At 42.9% G+C, this 24,977-nt stretch overlaps 1 protein-coding gene across 2 annotated transcripts in view; it reads left to right on the plus strand.

The window, feature by feature from the left end:
• cdh4 (cadherin 4, type 1, R-cadherin (retinal)) overlaps positions 1-24,977 on the plus strand; it is a 217,740-nt gene that overhangs the window by 168,514 nt on the left and 24,249 nt on the right. For both annotated transcript variants that reach the window (XM_035905221.2, XM_006784666.3), the window contains exons 6-8: positions 1,853-2,008; positions 7,095-7,239; positions 18,531-18,703. In XM_035905221.2, coding sequence (XP_035761114.1) covers positions 1,853-2,008; positions 7,095-7,239; positions 18,531-18,703 — 474 coding nt within the window. The remainder of the gene's footprint in view (positions 1-1,852; positions 2,009-7,094; positions 7,240-18,530; positions 18,704-24,977) is intronic.

The following is a 24,977-nucleotide window of genomic DNA, read 5'->3' on the forward strand; positions in this document are numbered from 1 at the left end:
TGCACTGCTTTGAGACAATCAAGATGTTTAGCCTCTTATCTCTCACCCAGTACTACCAAGCAGGCATCCAGTTAGCTGAAAGTTATTGTACAACATGACAACAACCGCAAACACACAAAAATCTTTAAAAACAAAAAAACATCATTTTGCTATGTTTCACATTAATAACAGTTTGGGGTTTTTTTGTTGTGAGTTCTTATTTAGTTTAACCACTTTACTCCCATAAAGTTATTTAACCTCTTAAGCCCCAAGCCTACCCGATCTCCTGCTTTTTGCCCCCGTATCAGGGGGCGTTGGGGCTTAAGAGGTTAAAAAATACTGAGAAATTGGCTGGAAAGGATGTCATTTCTTAAACATCACCAGTGGTAATTCGTTATGATTACTAGCTGATTTTTGTTGTAATGTGCAGCAATTAAATGGAAACAAGCTTCTTCCTCCCGCTCCCTTATTCATCACAGCAGGTAGCACAATGTGTGGGATTTGACAGGTTTTCACACCAGATGTAGTTCCTGACAGGTCGCTCTGAGGCGTTTGGGTCTCCTCCTGGTCTTGAACAAGGGATCTGTTGCTTGTTTAGTGAATGTGGACGCCTCTACACTACAGAGACACACAAGTAATCAAGTGAAAACCAAGTGGGCTGTTTTTTAACATCTTTTGTTAACGTGAGCTCTCAAATGTCCATCCCTGATAGAAATGCCCCTTTCAAATAAAAGGTATGAATTAGCTATATAAGTATATTTAACTGTACTTTAGGGTTAGTATCTGTAAGTATTTGTCCACAGACAGCCAAGCCTGTTCATACTACTAGAAGGTGTAACTGCAAACATACAACAAGAGAGAAAGAGTTATAGGGGATATGTGTAAATATTTTATTTTTATAAAGTTTGCTAGTCCAGGCCCAAACTGGCCGGATTGCTGTTGATCTGGTTTTCGAGGTTATTCATCATTTATCTGTGAGACTTGTCCTGCAGATGCACAGAAAATCCACAGTCTTGGTTTGCTGCTGGCAATGGTAGACCTTGTTCTGCTTCCTGGGAGATCGCTTGCAGCAATCTACCATTGCCAGCTGCAGTTCAGTATGGTGGAGTCTGGGGACCCATCAGGAATCTTTTGATGGCTAGGCCTCTGGGGGCGGTGGTCAGTTCTTGGGATTTCCAGTGTTGATATCCGGATAGTGAAAAAGTTTAACCTAAAACAGCTAATAAAAAGCAAAATTAAAGATCAGAGAAAAATGGAGTACCAGTGGTGTAGCTTTTCAGTGCTAGAGATACTATCTCACAGGAAGTGGTGTCATGCTACGTCCTTTTTCTTTGCCTGTGACTAAATGTGTAAAAGCTGAAATGAGCAGAAATGTAAAATGAAGTCATTAATCAGTTTCACGCAGTCCAGGAAAGTCTCCATCAGAAATACTGTCATTGTTAGACATGAAGTCATGTTGATTTTTCTTTTTCAAGGTTTCTGCCATATTTCAGACACGTGCCATAAAATCTGCCATAAAAGTAAAGAAAATCAAAGATCGGACAAAAATCTGCTGGGAGTACATCTATTTCCCCTCAGTGCACATTGTTCAATCTTCCATTTTCACCTCTGGGCTGTAGGTTCAAAGACACAAAAGAGAGCTTTCTGTGAAAATGTTCATCATCAACATATCTCTCAAACATTCCACATACTGTTAGTTTTCTCACAAACTTTTAGTTTAATGTCATAGTGTGTTTTTGACAATTTATGTCACATACTGTTCTGCTCTGAACATTTTGTACTTTTTGTTGCAATTGCAGGCAAAGCTTGAAAGGACTAAAAAAAAAAAAGATTTTCCTCTCTGTTCAACTCGCTTCTCTGGCTCTGTCCTCAGATCCGCTCCGATCAGGATAAGGATGTGGGCATCCGCTACAGCATCACCGGAGCAGGCGCTGATCAGCCCCCGAGTGGTATCTACAACATAGATCCCATCAGCGGCAACATGTTTGTCACCCAACCTCTGGACAGAGAAGAAAGAGCCTCCTTCCATGTAAGAAAGAAACGTCTCTACTCGCCTGTTTTTATTTTCTCTCTAGCTCCAGTTATGTCTGTCTCATTATCTCCCAATTATCCCTGAGGAAATGTGCCGGGGCCCATCTCTTCCCCATCTACCTTTCCTTTTAACAAGTAATGTTGTCTGCCAAAACTAAATGACAAGTCAGGGTGCATTCAGAGCAATCACTGCTCTGATGTACAGTACCTTCACATCAGCCGCTCCAGGCGTTAATTGAAGCTGAAATCAGCTATGAAATGAAGAACGGTTTGACAAAACTCACTGCCGCGGAAACTGCCATATGGATTTGGGTTTAGCAGTGCAGACTAGGAGGATTTGAACACACAAATGCAAAGTGATGTGCAGGTAAATTGTTGTGCACGTTTGTGCCATCAGAGCTAACAAGCTTGGCATATGTGTGTATGAGCTGGTATATGTGTGTGTTTCTGTGTATGGCATGCTGATTGATAGCTGATTTACCGTTAGTGGGCTCAGGTCTTCTTTTCCACCTCTCTTACTTTCTGTTCGTGTCCCACTTTCCTTTTTGCACTTCAATCCCACACATTGTTGCAAACTTACCTCATGCACTCTGAGCAGCTGCGCTGCTCATTGGGGCAGGCTGACAGCTGTATAGTTAGCCTACATGTGGCCTAGTGATTCCCCACCACACTCACGCACACATATGCACACAGAGAAAACCAGATGATTGGTCTCTCTGGAACCTTGGGTTAAACAGCTTTGCATATGTGTGAATTAAATATGCAGGGCCACATGAGGTTTGTGCTAATGCTAGGCCATTGGTTCATATACCCACATTACAGGTTTCAATTTATCTCAGCAAAGACTAACACCTCCACTTGAGGTGAACGCCGGTGTCAGAGTCACAACTCCTGCGCGCCTGTCAGCGTGATGGATGGCTGAGCCGCCGATAGAGCTAATTCAAAAGCATGCTCCTGTCTCTTCAGGAAAGAGGGGAGGGGGTGCCTTCATTGCACACACTCAGCATTATGCCAACAGTACAAACTTTGAATGTATACACACAGGCACGCACATAGCCTGTATACGCATTGGTAAATTACACAAAGCTCTATGTGATTGTCTTCTTGATTAGTTTGTCTTGCTTTTCTCATGCAGATGATCCTCTTGTTCCCTCACTTGCTGCGTTCAGACTCTGGTCACTGCTGACTGTATGTGATTGTTGTCTCTCCATACCTGTTCGTACTCTCAACCAGCAAATTGGGATCAATAAAGCAGGCAGGTTATTGGTCCCTAGGAAAGGACAGCCGCTCAGTAAACAGTTCTTATTTGACACAACCTGTAGTGAAAACAGCATGTATGGTTGAGAGCACTTCAAGTTGAATGAACCTCCTATTTAGACACCGTGGACCCATGCTGCTTGTGATGTGATGTATGATTTACTGCAGGAGAATGTAGCTAGTGATCGACCCACGGGAAATTTAGTCCATGACTTTCCTCCTTTTAACTTGATAGGAAGTTCCCAGCACTACTGTGTGCCCTCATAGGCCAAACTTTGCTTGTTAGTTTTGGATTCAAGAGAAAAGAGAGACAAGGCTGCTGTTTTTGACAGACTAGCACCAGGGGGAAGTGATCTGTGAGGTGAGAAGAGTGGATGTTAGCCTGAGCTTCAGTTTTGTAATACAGACCTACTGTGATGAAGCAGGGCACACGTAGAATTGCAAGAAGAAATAAAAACCCAAATGTGCTTTTTTTCTTTTTCCATCTTTTGTTGCATGAATGCATGCACTTAAGCATACAGGAAGGGTTATCATCTAAAAGATCCGGTCATGGACAGCTGGTATACAGCATTTTTTTCAACTGGCCTCAAATACAAGTCATTTTCTGGAACCATTATGCTTATTACTGTATTTATATTGATATTGCATTCAGCTACAGTAACAGCCTGTGAGGCTTGAAATGGCAATACTAACATGTTTATGTTGTGATGCCATTATGTTAACGTGTACTAAATGGCTTTAAAAATAGACACTAATGGTAATGTAATTAGTTTTGCAAGCATTTGGAGTTAAATCAACGAGCTGGACACGTTTTTTATGCCATTCCTTCTAAAGCATGTTAAGATGTCTCAGCAAATAAGTTTAAACTTTGACCAACTGCTGGAACTCGACTTTAAAAAATCAAAAGATATTCAGATTCATTAGACTTTATCTTCTAAGCTAGGTTGTCTTAAACAAATCAGGAAACCCATGGTCTCCAAAAAGTAAGTCTAAGCTAAATTACAACTGAAATCATAAGTTATAAGTGTGAGTTATTGTGAGCGAGGTATAATTAAAATAGTGTAAATGCTCATCTAACTACGTGTCATGTGAGCACGCGAAGATCCAACACAGTCAAGCGAACAGTAAACACTCTTTGCCAGCTCCCTAATACAGAGTGTCTGTGTAGAGTTTGCCAACATGGGCATAGCAACAATATGGAACTAGCACAGGTAACTGCCCACTAAATATACAGCAATTGGGGAGCTGCTCTGTGCCCTGCTTCCTGTAAGAGCCACTCATGCAGCAAGCTGACCAAATCCAAACTAAATATTTCATCTACACTATCTGCTGTTCCATACAGCACGTGAGACAGAAAAAACTCCAACAATATCTTGATCTTCATGTTCATGTGAGGTTATGTGTGACACATCTGTAAAGGATAACTCATGGGCTTAATATTCCATGCCTAATTAAGTGAGCGCTTCTTAATTTTAAGTTAATGCAATGGATTTGGTTTAGATGACTTGAAAATAAATCACCTCTGAACAGCCTACTGGTTATTTCTTTTGGCGAGATAAGAATAGCGCTTCACAATATTAATTTTACATGTTATGAGATGAAGATCTAAGTTTTTCCTTGCGACGCTCACGCCTCATACATTGGACTGAGGCATGAGTGTTGCAAGTTAATTACTAATTAACTCTCAACATGAGCATTGGCCAGAAGTCATTAATCACTACATGAGTCTTTATCGTGGCGGACTGTTGCTAGCTAAAGTGTAGCACTATTCTCAGCCACACTACAACAAGGAGTGAGTATATACAGTTTATTTACTCATGTATACATACATATATTGTACAAAGAGTACATATAGGAAGAAAGAGTATGTGAAGGAACTAAAGAGAAGAAATTATGTGATTTTGTGACAGGCTGCTAAAGCTACAAGGTAACCTTGGCCTCAGAATCTTAGCAGAAAAAATAAACACTCCACTTGAAGCACCATGCTAGTATAGCTATACATTGGCTAAGGGAGCCAATGGTGCAAAGTACAAACTGTATTTCTCCTCTGTGGTTGGTCTAGTCGTCCTAAAGCTCACGCTGCAGAATACTGATGTTGCTTTCCACACATACATTTGCAGTTTGCACAAGGCACACTCATCCGGGCCCTGTGATCACATTTCCAACCCCGCCACTGAGCACACAAACGCAGAGACACATAAACAGACTCCCGAGAACATACGCGGGAAGACACATGCAGAAATGTGAATATATAAACGCTGACACATATAGAAATAAAGGAAAACGTGCAGGAATATACACACGCACAAATCCGCAAGCAGAAAGGACAGAACACACACAAACGAAAACACAGTGTGACACAAAGACAAAAATACACAGCGGTCGCACATACACACCCGTGCAGTTGAGGCAGCCACACATATCGCAGTCGCACATATCACAGTCACACTTTCCACACTGTGCAGTGTTCACAGCTGAGAAAACAGATTGGGCTTGTTTGTTTGTTGGGTCTCCTCTCCATGTTTGTTTGCTGTGCTTCAGCCAATGGAAAACTAGCATCTTGAGGATCATTAAGTGGCTAAAGAGGGCTCTTTTGATTGGCTGTGCACGCCTCCCCAGTGTGTAATCTTCCTGCTCGTCGGCGTCCGTGTTAATGTGTGTAAACATGTGTCTGAATTGGTGTTTGGAATGCTCAAGCAGTTCGGCTAGGGTTCGATGAATCCTTGACAGACAGGCACAAAAGCCGACATGATCGGTGGTGTTTTGGCAAAGGCAGGTGCCGCCATTCAATCTTTCATGTCGCCCCACAATGCATCACGGTTTCCTGTAAATAGGCTGACAGGAAGACCCTCCTCGACTGTGTGCAGACAAAATATTTTGCTGCCAGCGTGTCTGTTTTAGCCAGAATGAGAGCCCTTCTCCATTTAACAAGCCAAGCTGTGATTGAATAACATTTCTGCAGAGGATACGAATGTGTATGCAATTGAATGAGAGTAATGTAAGTCATGGTGAACAGTGCCAGTTTGGTTCCAGGGCTATTACAAAGCTTTGCGTAATATTAGATATCATTAGAGGGGATTGGTGGGGAGAAGAGGGTGTGTAAGAGCAGTGGTGGAGATTAAGACATTCCACTGCAGATGATGATTGCTTTTGTCAGTCTTGCCTGTTCAAGCCCCCACACCTCCACACTGCCTCTTTGTATTTTCATCTCTCATTTGCTTCCACAGGACTCGTTCACTCTTCTCTTCGTCCCATCTCATTCGCCGTTTTTTTCCCCGCCCCTTCTTTCTTTCCCTCTCTCCTCTCTCTTTCTCTCTTCTCACACTGTGAATTGTCAAGGAACAGCTCATCAGACGGAGACATCCATCCAAATGGATGGCTTTGTCAGAACAAACTGAGACAAACATTCTCCCTGAACAAAAAGAAACCACAGCTTGAGCAGCAACACCTCTCTGATATTTTTCAGGCCTCTGGCTGTGCTAACAACAAAATAGGTGTTGTTTGTGTGTTTGGAACATTTCACTGCTTTGCCCCTATCTGTGCTGTTGTGGTCCGTGCCAAGGTACCAACAGGATACTCATGCCCTGTTGGCAGACATGAAAAAGAATATTTGCAGATTATATGAAGATGCCAATTAACAAAGTCGAGGAAGCTGTTGGTACTGAGGTTTTTCCTTTCTGCAGAATCTTTGCAGAGTGTCTTATGAATCAATCCGATGCCTCGTTATCAGACTTAGTTGAGCTATATATGGAATATTCATACAACCTCAAATGCTGGACTGAATGCTAATGATATCATTTTTTTCTTTCACTCGGGCCTTTTTATAGCTGCGTGCACATGCAGTGGACATGAACGGGAACCAGGTGGAGAACCCGATCGACCTGTACATCTATGTGATCGACATGAATGACAACAGACCCGAGTTTCAAAACCAGGTGTATAACGGCTCTGTGGCAGAAGGATCCAAACCAGGTACCAAATATTTCTACTTGTGATGACATTATGAATCTAATACAGTCTAATGTGAAAATGTACATTATTCAGCCATAATGTACAAAAACTTGTCTGCAGTCTTGAGCAACTCATTTTTTAAGCATTAGTTCTCCAGACTCTTTGAAGGTCTTTTACATTTTTTCTTTAGACAGTCCTTGTACCTGACCATTTTCACTGGATTTTCTTGCTTGTTTGTTTGTTTATTAGGTCATTTTAAATTGACATATACATTTTTCTAGCATAAAAAGTCACCTAACTCAAGGAATGAACCTGTGCTGTCTATACACATATCTGGCGACTCAGCAAAGAACCAATTTTAAATTGTTACCTTCAGGCATTTTAGCTTAATTTGTCCCATTTTCTTTAGTTAAATATATGAAAGGATAGATTTAGGTACGCCAAAGACAGCACAGTTTAACATGAAATATTAGTTTTTGCAAAGTATTTCCCAAAGAGGTAATAGCTAATAACCTGGGATACTCTGAACTGGTAATGGAGTGTGTCTGTAAATGATTTGAGGAAACTGGGCAAGTGGAGGACAAACGAAGAAGTGTCAGGCCTAAAAACTGTCAGATGAACAGTATCTGAAGGTCAAGTCCTAAAAAACACCTTACACCAGCGGTCCCCATCTTTTTTGCACCACGGAGTGGTTTATGTCCGACAATATAAAACCAGTACCGGTACCAAAAAAATGAAGATTTATTCATTACAATGGGAAAAGATCCATGGAAACCGAGTTAACTATAAAAGCGATAAAAAAAAACGATAAAAATTTTCACACTCAATTCTCAACTCTCGTGGCCCGGTACCAAACGACGCACGGGCCGATACCGGTCCATGGCCCGAGAGTTTAGGACCGCTGCCTTACACAGCCTGAGAGATGCAAATGGCCCTTTGGTTAATCCATCTACTGTTGACTGAATCATCAAAAAATAGTCTCAGTGGAAGGGTGGTGCCATTCTTAAAGAAGGGAAACAGGGAGAAAAGGCTGAGGTTTGCCAAATCTTACAAGAACTGGACTGAAAGTCAACAGGCCTTATGGAGTGATGATGGGGTTCAACTCGCCAACATGCTCAAAAAAGAGGTCAGAGGGAGGCACAACAGCAAGTGTGTACAGCCTACTATAAAACACAGCGGAGGTCTGTCATGGCTTAGGGATGCATTTCAGTCAGTGGCGCTGGAGATCTTGTCCAAATTTATGGATTTATGAACACAGAAAAGTACAGTCATATTTTGAGCAACCATGCAATACCATCTGGAAAGCATTTGATTGGCAAAAGCTTCACTTTTCATCATGAAAATTATCTCAAACATACTGCCAGTGCAGTAAAAGCATACCTGGATAGAAAAACACACAACATGGATGTGCCTCCCCAGAGCCCAGAATACACAGATATAATGTAACATTGATATACATAGTTTTGAGTTCAGCGACTTACAAGAAATATATGTCATCATCATGCTGGTAAATCTGTTTAGAAATCATAAGAAAATATTCCTTAGAGATATTAAGAATCAAATCAGTGTCAACTAACATCTCCCCAATAATACGAACAGCTCAGTGTTAGAAAACATGACAAAAAGAGTAGTACTCGGCTCTGCAGTCAGACTTGTTATTACACTCACAGTTGTGATTAGAGAAAATGGAAAAAAGAAAAGGTTTTATTTGTCTGCTTCAACAGTGCAAGGTGTGAGTGCAAAATGTTTCTGTTACAAAAACAGAACACAAGATTTAAATATCCTGCCATCACCTTCAAAGTCTTCACCTTCACAATTCACCTACCCTGCTTACATGATGCGGCTCCCTCCAGCTTCATCCTTTTCCTAAAGATGAAATACAATTTCCGGAGTCATTGCCTGACACATTGGAGACGATCCAGTCAATGGCACAAATGGTCAGACCTGCACTTCCAGGAAGCAATCCAAGTTTAGCTAGAGCACTGCAGCGCAAACAGTACCTGGATGGTAGAGGTGGGCGATATAACCTCAAAATGATATCATCATATTTCTCAAAAATTCACAGTAATAATATTTGTGAAATACTGAGCATTTCAAGACTGCAGCTTTGATGACAGACTACCTAATACACAGTATGAGTGCATTACTGCAAAGTACCATCAGCAGCATTATAGTGCAATAGCAATGACGCAGCATAAGTCAAATGCAAGCACAAAAATAGCCAAGGTTGTGCATTCCCTGGAAAATTTAAGCAAAACTATAACATAACTGCTTAACACGTGAACAATAACTAAAGTAACTTCACGTCGTAACGTCTCAGCACAATAAAATTGTCACATAATAAAACTGAAACTGAAAAGTGGACATAGAGTACTTTTTGCTTGAGATGTTGAATTTCAGGTCGAGTTTTTTAACCAGCTGCTTAAAGCCCTCCTTTACCTGCAACCACGTCAGTGATTTCCATCCACTGTTTACTGTTCCTGTCATACGGAGCATTCAAGCGATGCTCCTGTCTCACATCACCAGCTGCTAGCATCTTTTTCTTGCATACCATCATATCATAACTTTGCACCCCTAATACTGATGTGTTATACATACAATCTGTTTTTAGGGGGAGAGTCTGGGAACTCGACTGAACTCTGGTTAAGTAGTTAGGAGCTTAGTCAAGTCCACAGCTTTATTTCACTGAACTAATCTAGTTAATGTGCTGATCTAAAAAGGCTGCCTTCAGGCCTTCAGACACAGTATAACAAATACAAAAACTACCTGTAGCGCTAATAACTGTATAACTAATAACCCTAATCTGTCAAAGAATGGGGCAGCCTCACAAATTTGTATTGTTTGACTTGGTGACTGGGGGTGGGTGAGGGGTATAGGTGCTATAGGGGCTATAAAATACCTGCGAACACAAGTCTGTAATTACTTAATACCCACTTAATACAGCAATCTCAATCACTGCATGGAAAATCATGACTCCACGGCCCTTTTTGTCATCATACTGTGCTCTTCTCAAGATAACTAATGTAACAGTTCATTGGAAGCTGTGCGGTAGCCATATTTACATTAATTATTACTGAGACTTGCAAAAAAATTTGTTGTTTATGGGCCCTTTTTACATTAGCTTATAAGATCAATGTTTCACCGTGACTCTTGGCTTTTTCCCCGTTGGTTTAGACAAGGCCACGTCGGCAAGATATTTGTGTTACAGCATCTTGGCTGGATGCATCGTTATCAGATTCTGCAGAGCATGGAGAGATGTAGAGCTTCTCTCAGAATCAGGGAACAGAGTTGCGGTCAGTGCGAAGCCAGAGACAAGAGCAGAATGCACAATGTCTCGACTGGAAGAACTCCTGTTTTAACAATCAGACCCTCAGGACCCGTGTTTGTCTTCACAGCGTTCAGATATTGTTCTGCTGCAAGTTTAATCTCAGGGGGATTTGTAAACAATATAGGAACGCATGTTGCGCATGTGTATGTGTTGGACTGTGTGTGTGTGTGTGTGTGTGTGCGTGCGTGCGTGCGTGCACGTGAACGCTGGTTACTCCTCAGTGGAGCGTGGGTCTATATACAGAGCTCCTAATTAGCGAGGGTAACCAGACATTCCAAAAGCTACTTTCTTTGTTTTTCACTCTGATTCTCTCTGTGTAGTTTCAAATGAAAGAATGTGATGACAAAAAGTGTTTGAATTCAATATTGCATTAAGCCGGGCAAAATCTGTGATACCAATTAACAACAAAAACGTTACACTCTGTACAATATAATTGCTCTGCCCTTCATTAAGCAATCACTGCCAAGTAACACTTGTTTGCGGAGCACACACTGTTAGGTGTCAAGATGGGCTGTGTGTGTTTTTTGTTTAAAAAACAGTCATATTTCACGTGGAGGAGCACGGCCCCTTTTTGTTTTCTTTTGTACAGTCATTCGTCTGAAATTTGATGGATTTTAATTAGAAAAATTAGACCGCGTGTTGGTCTAATTGCATGTTTAGTCGAAGAAAACAACGATTTATCTTCAGCAGAGGTTCGAGACATACTCTTATACTTTTCTGGCCCATTTAAGCGTTTAATACATCCTCAGCCAGTTAAATCTTTTACAGCCTATTAATAGATCCAGTCTAGGATTCCAGTTAAGTGCTGCAGAGCTTTGCTGAAGTTAGTTTTTATACCCACTATTTCTAATTAGCGAACCTGGCAGACAGTTGAATGTGCAGTCAAGTGCTTTTGAAATATGTATCCTGAGTTTGACTCAAATCTTTTGGGGATTTTTTTTTGTACCCACTGGAATCACTAATACTTTAAATCACTAAATCTAAGGCAACAAATTAAAATACATACATTTGATAAGAGAACTTAAATCTCCAATACAAATAGAAGGTGCTGTGAGTTTAGCAATAGTGTATTTGCACTGGATTTTTCCCTTTTTTCATTTTCTCACCTCGTCCCACCTGTTTGACCTGTCTTCATTATTTGTGGCACTTCTTCTTGCTTGCCGGTGGATTATATCATGAGGAGGAGCACTTTTACATAAACTGACATTTTCAGTGATTAACAAAAAAAAAGACCGTGAAATCTCTCAGGTGTTGCCCAGAGTGACACACTATCTTTCCATGCTGGCAACAGGTGGAGTGAAGCCTGTCACAGCACAGCAGCTGACAGGTGCTGCTCTGGGCAGCAGTGCTGCTGTACACAGTATCTCTCAGCATGCCTCGATCTCAGCCTCCCAGTGCACACAGCACATTTAAAAAGCATTAAAAGAATTCCAACACATTTTTCCACGAGTGCAGAAAAGTTATGCTCATAACAATATTGCCACATCAAAAAGAAATGATGTAAGTTTTTATGTGACAGGTTAAGACTAAAAAGCCTGAACTATGAGATAAATGCCAGAAAATTGGCTTCTCTTAAACAAATTAAAAAGATATGAGGTGGTTATGGTTAAAAATATAGTACACTGATGATGTAGAGGTTAGTAACTATGTATCAAATATGATACACTTGGCATTACAGGGTTAAAACTTGACAGCACACTCACTTTGTGTCCAGAGTCAAGCTGAATTTTGTCTGTAATTTAAGAACCTGCAGGCATATTTTCTCTCATGTTGATGCTCTGAAGAAGAGTTAGTTTGCATCACCATAATGACAGATGTCTCCACAGCTGAGTCTTTCGATGCTTTGGCCTCATAACAGTTGGGTTTTCAGCGTAAATTCTTTAAACAGCTTAGGTTAAACTGTCTGTAAGTGTGCCTTTCGTCTTCAGTATGCACAATAGAAAATGTTTGAGGCAGTTCAAATGGTTTTGTAACTCCACCCCTAAAGTGCAAAAAATTCACCTGAATGCATCAAGCGCCGGGTGTATCACTTTCAGCATCTACAGATGCAGCTATCAGAGGTTCTCTGAAGCATTACAACACACCCTCGTAGCTAGCACTGTGCGAAAGCCATCAAAGAGGAAGTCCTACAGGGAACCGCCCTTATCGCCATCACCAGATGTTCCTGTTGGGTAGAGATCTGATCGCACAACCAGACAGGATCAGCTCTGAAATCCACACAACTGACACGTTCTGTCACCAGGACCTTGCTCAGCCCCAACAAACCTGTGAGTATTGGAATTAATTTTTTGCAGGTAATCAAGTCTACTCATGCAGTGCTCCATATTCAGCTTATGTCAGCAAGGAATGAATAGAGCTGAGTCTGAATATGAAGGCATCGAGTAAAGCTTGGTGAACCTGCTACTCCTCGTGCAGAATACAATAAAAGAAATCCCCTGCACACCTCCTGTGGCTAAATGCCTATAAGCTCAGGCTGACATGCATATTGAAAAAACAACAACATACATATCAAACGCCAGCGTCATCAAAAAAGGACACTAGAATGGCCTTACACTCCAGAAAATCTCTGAGACTGCAGCATGAGACAGTCCTTACATCGTGTTAAGTGGGCTCAGATAAAGATTTGTCATGATGGCGTGACTTCTTCAGAAAGCTCTCGTGTTCTGAGGCTGCGGCGTACTCAGAACATCTGCCCTGTGATGTTCTGTCCTTCTGCTTCCCTCCCCCGTCTCCCTGACTCTGACAGCAAGTTGTTCCCTTTTATGGACCCTCTTTCTCAAAAAGGACTACTGAAATGAGAGAGGAACATCAAAAACCAGCAGCAGAGTGCCTTCTCTCACAGTCGATTTACCCTCCCGTGAGGGAGGGGATGGGGGGGCTGGATTTCCCCCCCCAACGAGATTTAAGAGAACTTCCCTCTTAAATCTCTGTGTCTGGGTGGGGGATGATTAGGAACTGGCATAGGAGCAGGGAGATGTGGTGATGGAGGTAAATAGAAGTGCTGGGGCTCAGTGGTGTTTCAGTCAATTTTGGGGTGTGTATCACACTGTGGTCCCTACTGGCCACAGGTGGTGGTTTACAGTGCCACTCCAGAGAATACATCTGGGTCATGTGAATTTTTTATTGACACAGAGGTCCTGCGGTTAGCACTTCCGCCTTTGTGTCACATAGCGTTTTATTTGTTTTACCAGTTTGTTCTTACAGGGAAGGGATGTGCAGTAGAGATTCAATTTTAACTTCAGAAACTAGCTATGGGTAAAAAAAAATTCTTGTAAAATCATTTTGTACTTGAACACAAGAAACATGTTTCAGCCTCTCAGCCAGACTAATAAACGTTCTCCTAAAACCTCAAATTTCCTTGGTTTTCTTTTGTAATATTGCAGCCGTCAGCTTTCGGCTGCTTCTCTGATATGTTACGTTTTCCAACCCGGTGGGATGGCCGCTGGCTTCAAATAGTGTGATGCTCCTGAGCCTTAAGCAGATTCTTAAACATATTGTTTGTCTTTTCTCTTTCAAGTCAAAATCTCCGCTGTAATTTAATCGACCACACAGCACTCTGACATTCAGGGCGTGCACGCATCTGCAATCTGTTGCCCATAAACCATCTCTTATGTGTGTTTGCAGTGAATAAAAAGCCTTCAGAGTCACAAGAGGTGCTTTCTGTTTTAAAATTACGGCTTTGTTTATTTTGACTTGTAATGAAATGTATTGCAGTTTGTAAAGATTAATGACGTGTGAGCAGCAGCTCGTATAACGCTTTGTCAAAGACCACTTGACCTTTAACCAGAATGGATCAAGCTGAGAAAGTGCTGGCTCTCTTAGGCTCGTGCCGAAAGAAAAACTGTAACACAAGCTCGATCGAATCAAAACATTTTAACTTGAAGCAGAGGCTCAGTACATACAAATCAGTCCAGATATCTGGCAGGAAGGTATGTAAAAACACACACACAGACGCACACTTTGGGAAAAGGCAGAGTCAAAAAAAACCCACTAGTAACTAGGTCAATTTACCTCCTGGAGAACACAAGGCTGTAACACTTGACACAAAGGTACTGAGACTGGCACCGAGCGAGGGGAACGTAAAGGGCCCTTTTCAGTACGCTAACATCTCCTCTCTTTACTCACTTGCATCTCTTCCTCGCGTTTTAGCTAATCCCAGCAGGATGAGAGAGAGGTGCAAGAAGGAGATGCAAAGAGAAGCGATAACGCTGCCAGATGAGAAATTCTTTGTTTCCATACTGCTGATCTTAAATGACATCGCTTATTAATGTCATGCTGCACAGCCGGATCACCTGTCACAGTGACTGGTACAAGTAACCACAGAGCTCTCTACAAAATGCAATAATTCTTTACTCATTAGATATTAAGTTGAATAACTGTGGCTTATTATTAATAGTAATGTAACAAATTAATGCATGGATAAGTAACAATTTCTTTCAACTTCCTAATTGCATTGTTGTTACGTAAGGATAAACTGTGCCTGTGTAAGATTTGTCACACACACAATAGCTTTGAGCTGTGATCTGTGTATCCTTTTAACGCAACACTACAAAGTAAGAAAAAAGTGAAAGCAATATATAAATACAGTCTCTGGCCTCATGTGGAGGTGTGTGGCATTGATGTAGGATTTCCACAAAAGTAGTGTCCTCGCTTTCTTTTGCAGGACCTCATCTTGGCTCGCGGTCTCGCTCCCTGATTCCTTGTGCAGCATTTAAAGACTTGCACGATCCCTGATGGTGAGGGAGATGATGACAGGGCATAATTTCTTAAAGCTCTGGTAGAGTGTGAGAGGAGAGTGACGCGGGAGGGACTAACAGCGGAGGTGACAGCACCAGCAGGAAGCGTGGTGACAGGATGAGATGGCAGGTGTAAACAGTTAGAAAGCAATAATTAGCACCTAAAAGCAAGAAAAACCAAACCTTAAACAGCAGAGTGGGATGGAACAGGATCCCACAGCTCCCACTTTGACCTACCGGTGTTTTAAACACCCAGCTCTCTCACAGTACCAGTTTATATAAACCCGATGACATCATCTTGCTCTGCTAGAGAGGAAAAAAACCCTGTTTTTGTGGGTTAAGTAGTTCTTACAATGACAGGTTAACTGATCTCCATGTGTAAAATCAGTGTGGCGCTCCTCTTGAGAGCCAGCTAATGCAGCCGTTATTAGTACACATGATTCAGCCAGGACACTTTTGGAGCTATCCAAGCTTTGAAAGTACTCTTACTGACATCTCACCAGTGTGCATTCAGAGAATGAATCTGACTGTTTTTGCAGCTGGATCCCTGGACGCCTGAAATAACTTCCCTCCACTTTGCTATTCTCTTGCTCGCCTGCATAATGAGCAGCCTTTGCTGCCTGTCCTTCACATGAGCACAGGCTGCTGCCTCTGTGGTCCTGGATGAAAGTCGACAGGAATAGATCAGCAGACACGGCTGATGTGCTGTGACAAAGAAAATATTTTTGAATGGTTCAAATGGTTGGACTGAATTCCCCGTCTCCTCAAAGTGTTGTGGACACCATTAGAGGCTCTTGTGTGAAAACTCCCAGCCCTGCTCATCACTCCCGCCAAGATTCACCAGGCTTAAGGCTTCTCTCTTACCTTCCTTACCTCTCAACCTCTATTTCTCCTTCTGGCTCTCTGCCTGCACTGCCTGCACTGTACTGTACAGCAGCCACTCTTTGCTGCTGAAACAAAACCTCTATCTTCCCTCCACTGATTAGAATTATTATCCTCTTGTATCGTCCATCCCCTGCCCTCTCGCTCCCTGACTTCCCCTCTATTTTTTTCTTTTAGTGGTCTTTACAAACTCTCTCACCACTACGCTCCTCTTTTATTTCGTTTTATGCCCTGCAGTTTCCACCTTTCCTGCCTGTCTTTGTGTGCACCTCGCCAGTCCTGCTATTTCTGTCCATCTCCATCCTCCTTTTCCCTTTTTCTTTTCTTTTTTTTTAACTCCGTCTCTTCTCTAATTGGAAGTCGGCTGTTGACTCGGACTGATTAATGTTTAGGCAGCAGATAGACCTCACCAGTGATCTCTGGTCACGTGATCGGAATGGCCAACAATATACGCGCCTGCTACCAAATTTTCAGGTCCAACGATTTTAGCAGGAAGGCAATTAGGATTTGGTATTAGTGTTCAAATTAAATCGGAATTAAGCAGGCTCAGAGTTTAACCCTTTCAGCCATAGCCTTTCCTTTTTTGCTTCTGAAAGCCAGCAATCATCATATGACTGAATGAAAGCTTCATGTGTGAACATGTGATTCCTCTGGTCCTGTTCTTGTGTGGAAGGTTTCAGAGGCTGATTATATACCGATGCCCCTCGGTGGAATATCGCTCATTGTTTCCTCTTTCCTGTCTTTCCGCTGCCTCTCTTCTTTTCCTTGCTGTTCGATGTGACAAATCCTGCTTTGAAAATTAATGAAGTTTGAAATAGAAATCGAGGCTACAATTATCCCGTCCATGCACGGTGTCACAGGGATGATGGTGCCATCTAGACCCAATTACAGGAATGGAGACACCTGTAACGGCTCAGACCCACAGGGGACCGCTGAATCTGCAACTAGTCCGGCGGCTTCCCAGCTTCAGCTGAAACATTTAAATTTATGCTTTGGAAAGAGTCCAAGTCGAGCTTGGTGTTTTTTTTATTTCTGCTTTAGAACATACGTGACACGTGACCAGTTTGATTCACTTTTGATATGACTGTTGAACATTTGTGATTAAGTGCCTGCTCAGCACGGCACCGGCCACCCACCACCAAACCCACTGAGGTAAGATTAGTCGCTAAGTTACTTTTTTGATCCCCCTCACATGAAAACATGTTTTTAAAAGAATCTAAATGAATGTTAAGTCAATAAATGAGGCCGCGTGCATCACGCCAAACGTGTCACCACTCTTCCTTCATTTCTTTTAACGCTTCAGCTCCTTTGTCCTTGTCCTCCTCGCTTTCTGTTTTCCACTACTTACACGCTCTTCTCATTTAAGCATGTTTGTGTTTCAGCCATCTCTTCTCTCTGCTTTCCTCCTCCTGCAAGCTGACAGTCTTTTTTTTTTTTCTCTCAGCGGCAGCAGCAACGGCAGCAGCAGCAGCAGCCTGTAAATGGCTGCCTGATGGAAAGTGACATTTTCACAGAACCCTGAGAGGGAGGCGAGGTGATCTCTCCTCTTTCCAGCACCAAGTGCTCCTAATTGCCTGGTCACATTTGTGAGCCCAGCTGACAAACTCGTGCAAATCAATAATTCTGCTCGGGGAAGATGCAGGGACACAGGGCCTCTCACCCTGAAACATGCTGAGAGGACACAAACACGCACATGCATACTAATGCATACATGTGCCTGGAAGGAACTGTGGGCACATACGCACCCTTCCTGCACACATCCTCCTGAGCACTCCCTCTGCCTCTCTACCTCTGTGCTGTCTGGCTTAAATGGCAGTGTTTATCTGTGATTCTAAGACAAATAGGGAGAGTGTATTGAAGCATTAAGGGCAGCGACAGCGCTGCCGAAGGCTGAAATAATGGATGGTGGAAGTAGCAGAAGACCCGGTGCTCATTACTAAATGGACTCTACGGAGGTGGAAACTTTGCCCCGCTAGTTTGAAATATATAGACCACCAAACAGCGCAGCTTTAAAATGGGAGCTTATTTAACAAGTTTTGTTTGTGTGTTTGTGCTGTGCTCTGTAATAGGTCTGACTCTAAAAGATGTTTGCCAAAGAACGGTACGCCACAGCAATTTGAAAAGTCTTGATTGACTTGTTTCAAGTTTTTTGTGTCTTCTGAGTCTTCACACGCCCGACTTCCTTCTCTTTGATACTTCAGAACAAATCTTTAACAAACAAAGGCACTTGAAAAGCCCTTTTTTAAAAATGTTATTTTAATGTATGCCTGCTTACTTTTTCTTTTTCTTTTTCCCAGCCTGACCTCTTCTAGTCAAGCCAGCATAACGCGTATATCCGCTACAGTTTTGAATCTTTCTCTCCGCAGGCTCGTCTGTGATGCAGGTTACCGCCACAGACTCGGACGACTCCACCACAGCGAACGGCATGGTGCGCTACCGCATCCTCTCCCAGAGCCCCCACAGCCCCATCCCAAACATGTTCACCATCAACAGTGAGACTGGAGACATCGTTACGGTGGCAGCCGGCCTGGACAGAGAGGTCAGTGTAAGCTGTGTGTCCTGTGCTCCCGTTACTTACATCGAGGATTCACTCTGCATCTCATTTGTGCCCACGCAACAAAACAATTATGAAGGTTCGGTTATGTTATGCGTCCGTTAGTCTGTGTTTAGAGTCACATTCTTATATACTACTAAAGAACAAAATGTTGTTACTTTATCTGTTTTTCTACCTAATTTTCTGGGTGTTCGTCAAAAACAGTCCCAGAACAGTGACGGGCCTCGAAATTAGACTATCGCTACTTATTACAGCAACGTAATAAAGATTCAGCATTCGCGAGCACACGAGGTGCCCACTGGGGTGCATGTAATGTAAAGTTTATCATCAGAGTGTGTACACAGTGCTCTGTGCGGATGTCCTTTTGCCCTCCACTTTGTTGTGGCAGGCAGCCATTATATTACAAGGGCACCGACTGTGTGTGCTTCCTCCAGCACATTGCAGCACATTAAAAAATAGTGCAATAAGAAAAGCAACCATCCCCTCCTGTCTGTGTGCATTTTTGTAAGGCAGTATAATCCCATCCCCAACTTTTAATGGCATTTAGTGTTTGCGCTAAACTCAATCCACATAGCAAGGTAAGCGGCTTCGTTGTTTAATGCAGGCCTAGGCGAGACCTACGTTATCCCAATTTGCCAATTGTTTAATCCAGATTTGCACAAGTTCATACTAGACTTTACTAGTTGTTTAATAGTTGCTTAACTTTTACAATGAGCTTCCTTGACTTCTATATGCATACTATGCTTTTTTTCTGAATAAACAAATGTATAAAGACCCAAATAAATAAATCCACCTGCAAATTCCCAAAATCTAATTTTAATCGCAGATTATAACAAAGCCTTTAAAAAAAAACAAAAACAAGTCAGCCGCATTCCCCCTTTCACAAATGTCAAACCGAGCACAAAATCACCTCATTAATTTTGATTCATTTGCGTGTCTGCTTATTGCGTGTAAATAAAAATGACCGGCAAGTATCTCAGCACGCAGAGCAGGGCAGGCATAATGGGCGCGTAAATCCAGCACCTCTCTGCTGACGAGGTCGCAGGAGTGTTCTTTTCATTGCCTTCGTTTGCCTCATCCGCTGTTGCCGTGTCTGTTGCTCGCTGTGGTCCTTTGCCAACCCACACACCACCGAAACCACAGCGCTATCTTCCATCTTATTCTGCTAATGAGAAAGGTCACCGGGGGTGAACTTTTGGTTTTCCCAACAACCGGTTACTATGGGCAGCCGCGTTTTATCAGGCGTTTCGTGTTGCAGACACTGTCTCAAACACAAATGCTCAAACCTATCCCCTATACCGGCCCTAAAAATCGGCAAAAAACATTCAAATTCATATGCCTTCATTATGGGGGATAATCTCATCCCCATAACTTAGTTGGCTGATTTTATTGCCGGCATAAAAGCACCACTGAGTGTGTCTCATAATGTTTATATTCTGAGAAATCCCACCGGTCCCTCTCAGCGCTAAACCTGGCCAGCCAATACATTGAGAATGAAAAACAGGATTTTACCAGCAGTACAGCAAGCGTATTTAGAGAATAATTATGGTTAAAATATCGAGAACAGAAGCAGGTTTTGATAACAGAAGAGACAATACATCAATGCTTCTTCCTTATCCAATTTTTATATGGAGCTGGCATGGCATGATAGCGTGGCACATTTGTGGGACAATATAAATGAGTCTAGTGAATGCGGGCCAGGTCTGTGTCCCTGTTTCCAGCTTGGCCCAGGCTGCGGCAGTAGCAGCTGATGTGAGTGAGGGAAAGCTCATTAATCTGGACACATCAAGCCAGGCACAGTCCCACCTGCCTGTGATCCTCCCACAAAAAACTAGGACACACCTGGGAGTTCACCCACCTGCTGTCAAGGTCATCAACACAAACAAGCACAGACACATGGGCACACACGCGCATACACCCGTGTCGTAAATAGGCAATGCCGCTCGGCCGAGTAAGGAGGAGCAGCGAAAGCAGAAGAATGAGATCGCAGGTGTTGCACGGGGGGGTCTGAGCAACCAGTGTGGTATAGGCACCTGATGTTATGCAGAGTCATGGGCGTTCATACTACTTGTATTGACAGTGAATAAACAGTTTGCGCAGCGCATATCCCCGCCCATTCCTCATTCTCATTTCTCGCGCTTTAACTAATCTTCATCCCTGGTTCTGGCATCTAATTAGGATATTCATGTGCTAATTAAAAGGTGAAGCGGCGGCTCGTGTTGAGGAGAACAGGAGGTTAGCTCGGTATCACCTGCCTCTGACACCGCTGTATACCAATTATTCTGCCTCACTCACAACAACCCTTAACCCTCCACACACTCCTGCCCACAGGCTCATGAGCGAAATATAAATACAGTAAACGCAAATGTTTTTATGTCATCGTCCACTGGGTTTAAGGCACTTGCAGTTTCGTACATGCATGCTGTTCTAAAAACAATATGAATGAAGAAACAGTCTTCTAATGAAGTGCAGCTCAGATGCAGCAGGTAGCAGAGTGGGCCATTTCAGAGTGCCACAGCTGGCACGGACACTCTCCCTTTGCGCCCTCTCCCCGTGGCTTCAGTTCCTCTGGCAGGCGTAGCTGTTTCCTTTCATTACCCCAGGCTGTCTCAGTCTCCCATGAGCCCTGGGTTGGAACAGTCTGGTGTGGCATGGTGCTGAGTTGCCAGGTGCCAGCTCAACATTGGACCGTCTCAACGTCGATTAGGACATCGCCTGGACTGCCTCAAGGACATGAGTGCCCACAGCCTGGCTCCAGTAGGATCTGCAAAGCCCAACTGGGGATGTAGGCTGAGAACTGGCATCCGATATAGTCCCGCAGCTTTATCGCCTCTGAGTTGCTGAGTTATGTTAATTCACCTTCTTGCTCTGGAGCTCCAGAAAGTGAAGCCATTGGAAGATTGTGAGCTGGATGCTGAATGAGAAGTATTGACGCGTGTAGGTAGATGTTGACAGTTTGTAGTCAACATTCAATCAAGAACAGCTCCGCTCGCTATCTGCTTTATTATGTGGAGCAACACGGTGCTGAACTGGGTCACATTTGTCAATTCTTTGCTTCTCTAGTCTTCTGTCAGGACTTGTCTGTACGTCTTGGTAATTTTATTAGAGATAAATCTCTAAATCTCACTGGCGTTCCCTACACATCCGTACATTATAGCTCACATTACCCCAAAAAGTCAGGTTGTAAGCAGACAGAAAAGGCGTTTGAGAGAAATAGAAATGCAGTTTCTCTGTTTCCATATAATGCTGCAATTGGTAGAAGAGGACTAGAGAGACTGAGAAGCATCCCAGCGCATATTAACACATTATGAGGAATTCCAATAATTGCCCCATGAAAGTATGATTTGAGAGAGGAAAAGCCCAAAGGCCTCACATCTTAAAGCCTGTGCATAATATCTTTAGCTAAACCTGTACTAAATAATACGTTTAGTTGATGTCAACAATATCCTGCACACCATAATGTTTCTGTATTTCCCGGCTGTAGATTTTCCTGATTTATTGGAGAACCAAATATTCTCACATCCGTTCTTGTTGAATCAATAAACAGTCTCAATATCCGAAAGACTAGATTCAGATGAAAGGTGTTTGCCCAGTACAAACTGGGAAGTGTTGCTCTCTTTTTCAGTCTGCCTGTCAGGACACCATTTAGGTCCAGACTGAGATATCTTGACAACTGCTAGATGGATTGTTGTGAAGTCTTTTTAATATCCATTGTCTCCTGGGATAACTGACTTTGGTGATCCCCTGACATTTTCTCTGGCACTGCCAGCAGCTCAGAGTTTTCTCTCATGTAATGAAATATCTCAAGCTCCGTCAGATGGATTTGCACACTACAGACGTTGATGCTTCCTAGATGATGTGTCCCGAGGATTTTGATGACTTTTTCTTTTTCCTTCTCTTGAAGGTAAATTTGAGTCGCACGTATGGCGTGCTCCTCACTGATATTTTCACTGGGGGTGCATCGCTGTGCCTGTGCAGATCACAGGTATAAGTGTGTAGCTAAACACCTAAGGCGAACTGAAAGTGATACGCAGATCCGATTTTGCAAAGTTTGCATTGAATTCTCACATTCGGCCTCGAGCCTTGATGTTGACACACAGCTTTGTTCAGCTAAACAAGCACTCTCTCAGCACACAAATACACCTAAGTCAAGCTGCCCTGTTTGCGCAAAGAGGTGATTAGAGACAAACCTAAACAGTATAAATAATCAAAACACAAGATATAAGCATGGAAATAAGATTAAAAAGAGCCGTAAATATGACATTTCCACCAAACTGTTTTCATATGTTTATAACATGTTGGAGCCAAAAATTTAGCAATAGCACGTGCATCATGTTCCTGTTTGTTTAACTGATTTCCTGTGCAACCCAACTCATGGAACCTCTTGCTCAGTATCTCTGTTTTAGTCTGGCAGATTGTTATATTTGTGACATTTGCACTGATTGTGTAAATGTGGAGGCATATCTAATCAAGTAGCTTTAGAGTTTATATCCCACATGTACCAACATGTACCTGAGTCAGTGTTGCACTGTGTGCTGCTGACAGTGAGTCTCAGCTGGCTTGTGTCTTCAAACCAGTGTTGAGCCGTTCCTGTCCTTACACCAACCTGAGGGACCTCCATGTGAGTGAGGAAGAGAGAATAGGATGCATGTTTTTTGGTACTAACAGGGGAAAAATGTAAAAATGGAGAGTAGCTGTGTGGACTGCGAGTTTCCGCACGTCTACTTGTAACTATAGATTTCTCTGGTTTTCAGTGGCATCGGTGTAAGAGAAGTGAACTGGAGCAAATTGAACTGAACCCAACTAAAATCTAATGAAATGGAATCGAACAGCATCAAATCAAATTGTGTAAATTTAATTGATGTCAGTTGGACTGAGTGGAAACTGTAATGGGGTTCAGTGACACTGAGGGAGTTGCTGAGGTGGTCGCTGGGAGAGTGTAGTCAGAGGACGAAAGAAGCTGGTTTTCGCAGTTTTAGGCGTGTACTGGGCCATTTGAGACAGATTGTAAGTGACAAGCTAATGACCGTGGCCGCTGAGAGCCCGGTAAGCCAGAACACAATCCGCAAACGACACATTTACAAAAACAAGTCCTTTACTCATCTGGTTGCGGTCTCTTTACCCTCTTTAAGTGTGCCTTCACAGCATGTCTGAGTGAAACTGCACGCTCAGATCAGGGACAGTTCGCTACTGCGTGTGTGTTGCTGGAGGAGCACTCCTCTCCACTTGCCTTCCCAGTTCTGACCAGGATTTTCCTCGACTTTGTTCTTGCTCAGATTGCCCCACTGGACCATTTGCCTCCTAAGAGCCGCCAGCTTTTTCCACTTGTCCTGATGGCTGCCTGGCTTGACATGTTGAGTAGCTAACATTGATAGCCTGAAGCCATTGCTTTCCTCAAGCTCCGATATGGTAAACTACCTAATTTGGTCCCTGTGAAAAAAGGGATTGAGTGTTGTTGTTGTCGGCGGAGCTCTGTGTGCAGGTGTTTCTGTGACCTCTGATGGTTTTAAGCTTTTGCAGATTAAGTCAGTGACACTCGAGAACAGCAAGGAAGTCTGGACTGTTGCTGCTGGTCAAGCTGTACTTCCTGCCAGTGTTGGACTCTAATCTAACAGAGAGATTTTCTGTTCAGTGCTTCCATAGGACTCATTAGAGAGCCTTTTACTGTTTTTTTTTGGGTAGCCACTTTTGGACAGTAGAAAACTCTTGGCTGTGCGCGTGCCTACATGTGTGTGTGTGTGTGTGTGTGTGTGTGTGTGTGTGTGTGTGTGTGCGCGCCCAGCGTGTAAGTGTCTGAGTGTCCCACCTGTTCCCACTCACTGGAACGTTAGCGGATGTGGACAGATGAGGATGTGCGCGCTAGCAGGGTCATAAACTCACAGCTACTCTCAGATGAGCGATATAACCCTGCAGGATAGAGTGCATCAGCATCATCCGCTACTGTCTGAGAGCTCCACCTGCTGGCTCAGGTCCAGGCTTCTTTTTTTTTTTCTTCACCTGACCAAGAAAGAACCGTCCATCAAAGCTTAAGCCTATTAGCTTCCTGCAGCCATCTGGTGCTATTTCTAGACTGATGTATGTGACCGGATCTAAATGAGTCTGCAGAGAGACACATTCATTGGATGCTCTATTTACTGAAGCTCTGTATAAGGGGAGATGGTATTGATATTTCATTATGAGTCTAATAAAGGGCAGCCAGTATTGAGTTTTCATTAATAGGCTTGGTTTGGTGCAGATTAACATGTCTGTGCACTTCATA

This window comes from Neolamprologus brichardi, chromosome 5, assembly GCF_056152115.1.
Source record: "Neolamprologus brichardi isolate AB-2024 chromosome 5, ASM5615211v1, whole genome shotgun sequence".
NCBI classification, from domain to species: Eukaryota; Metazoa; Chordata; class Actinopteri; order Cichliformes; family Cichlidae; genus Neolamprologus; species Neolamprologus brichardi.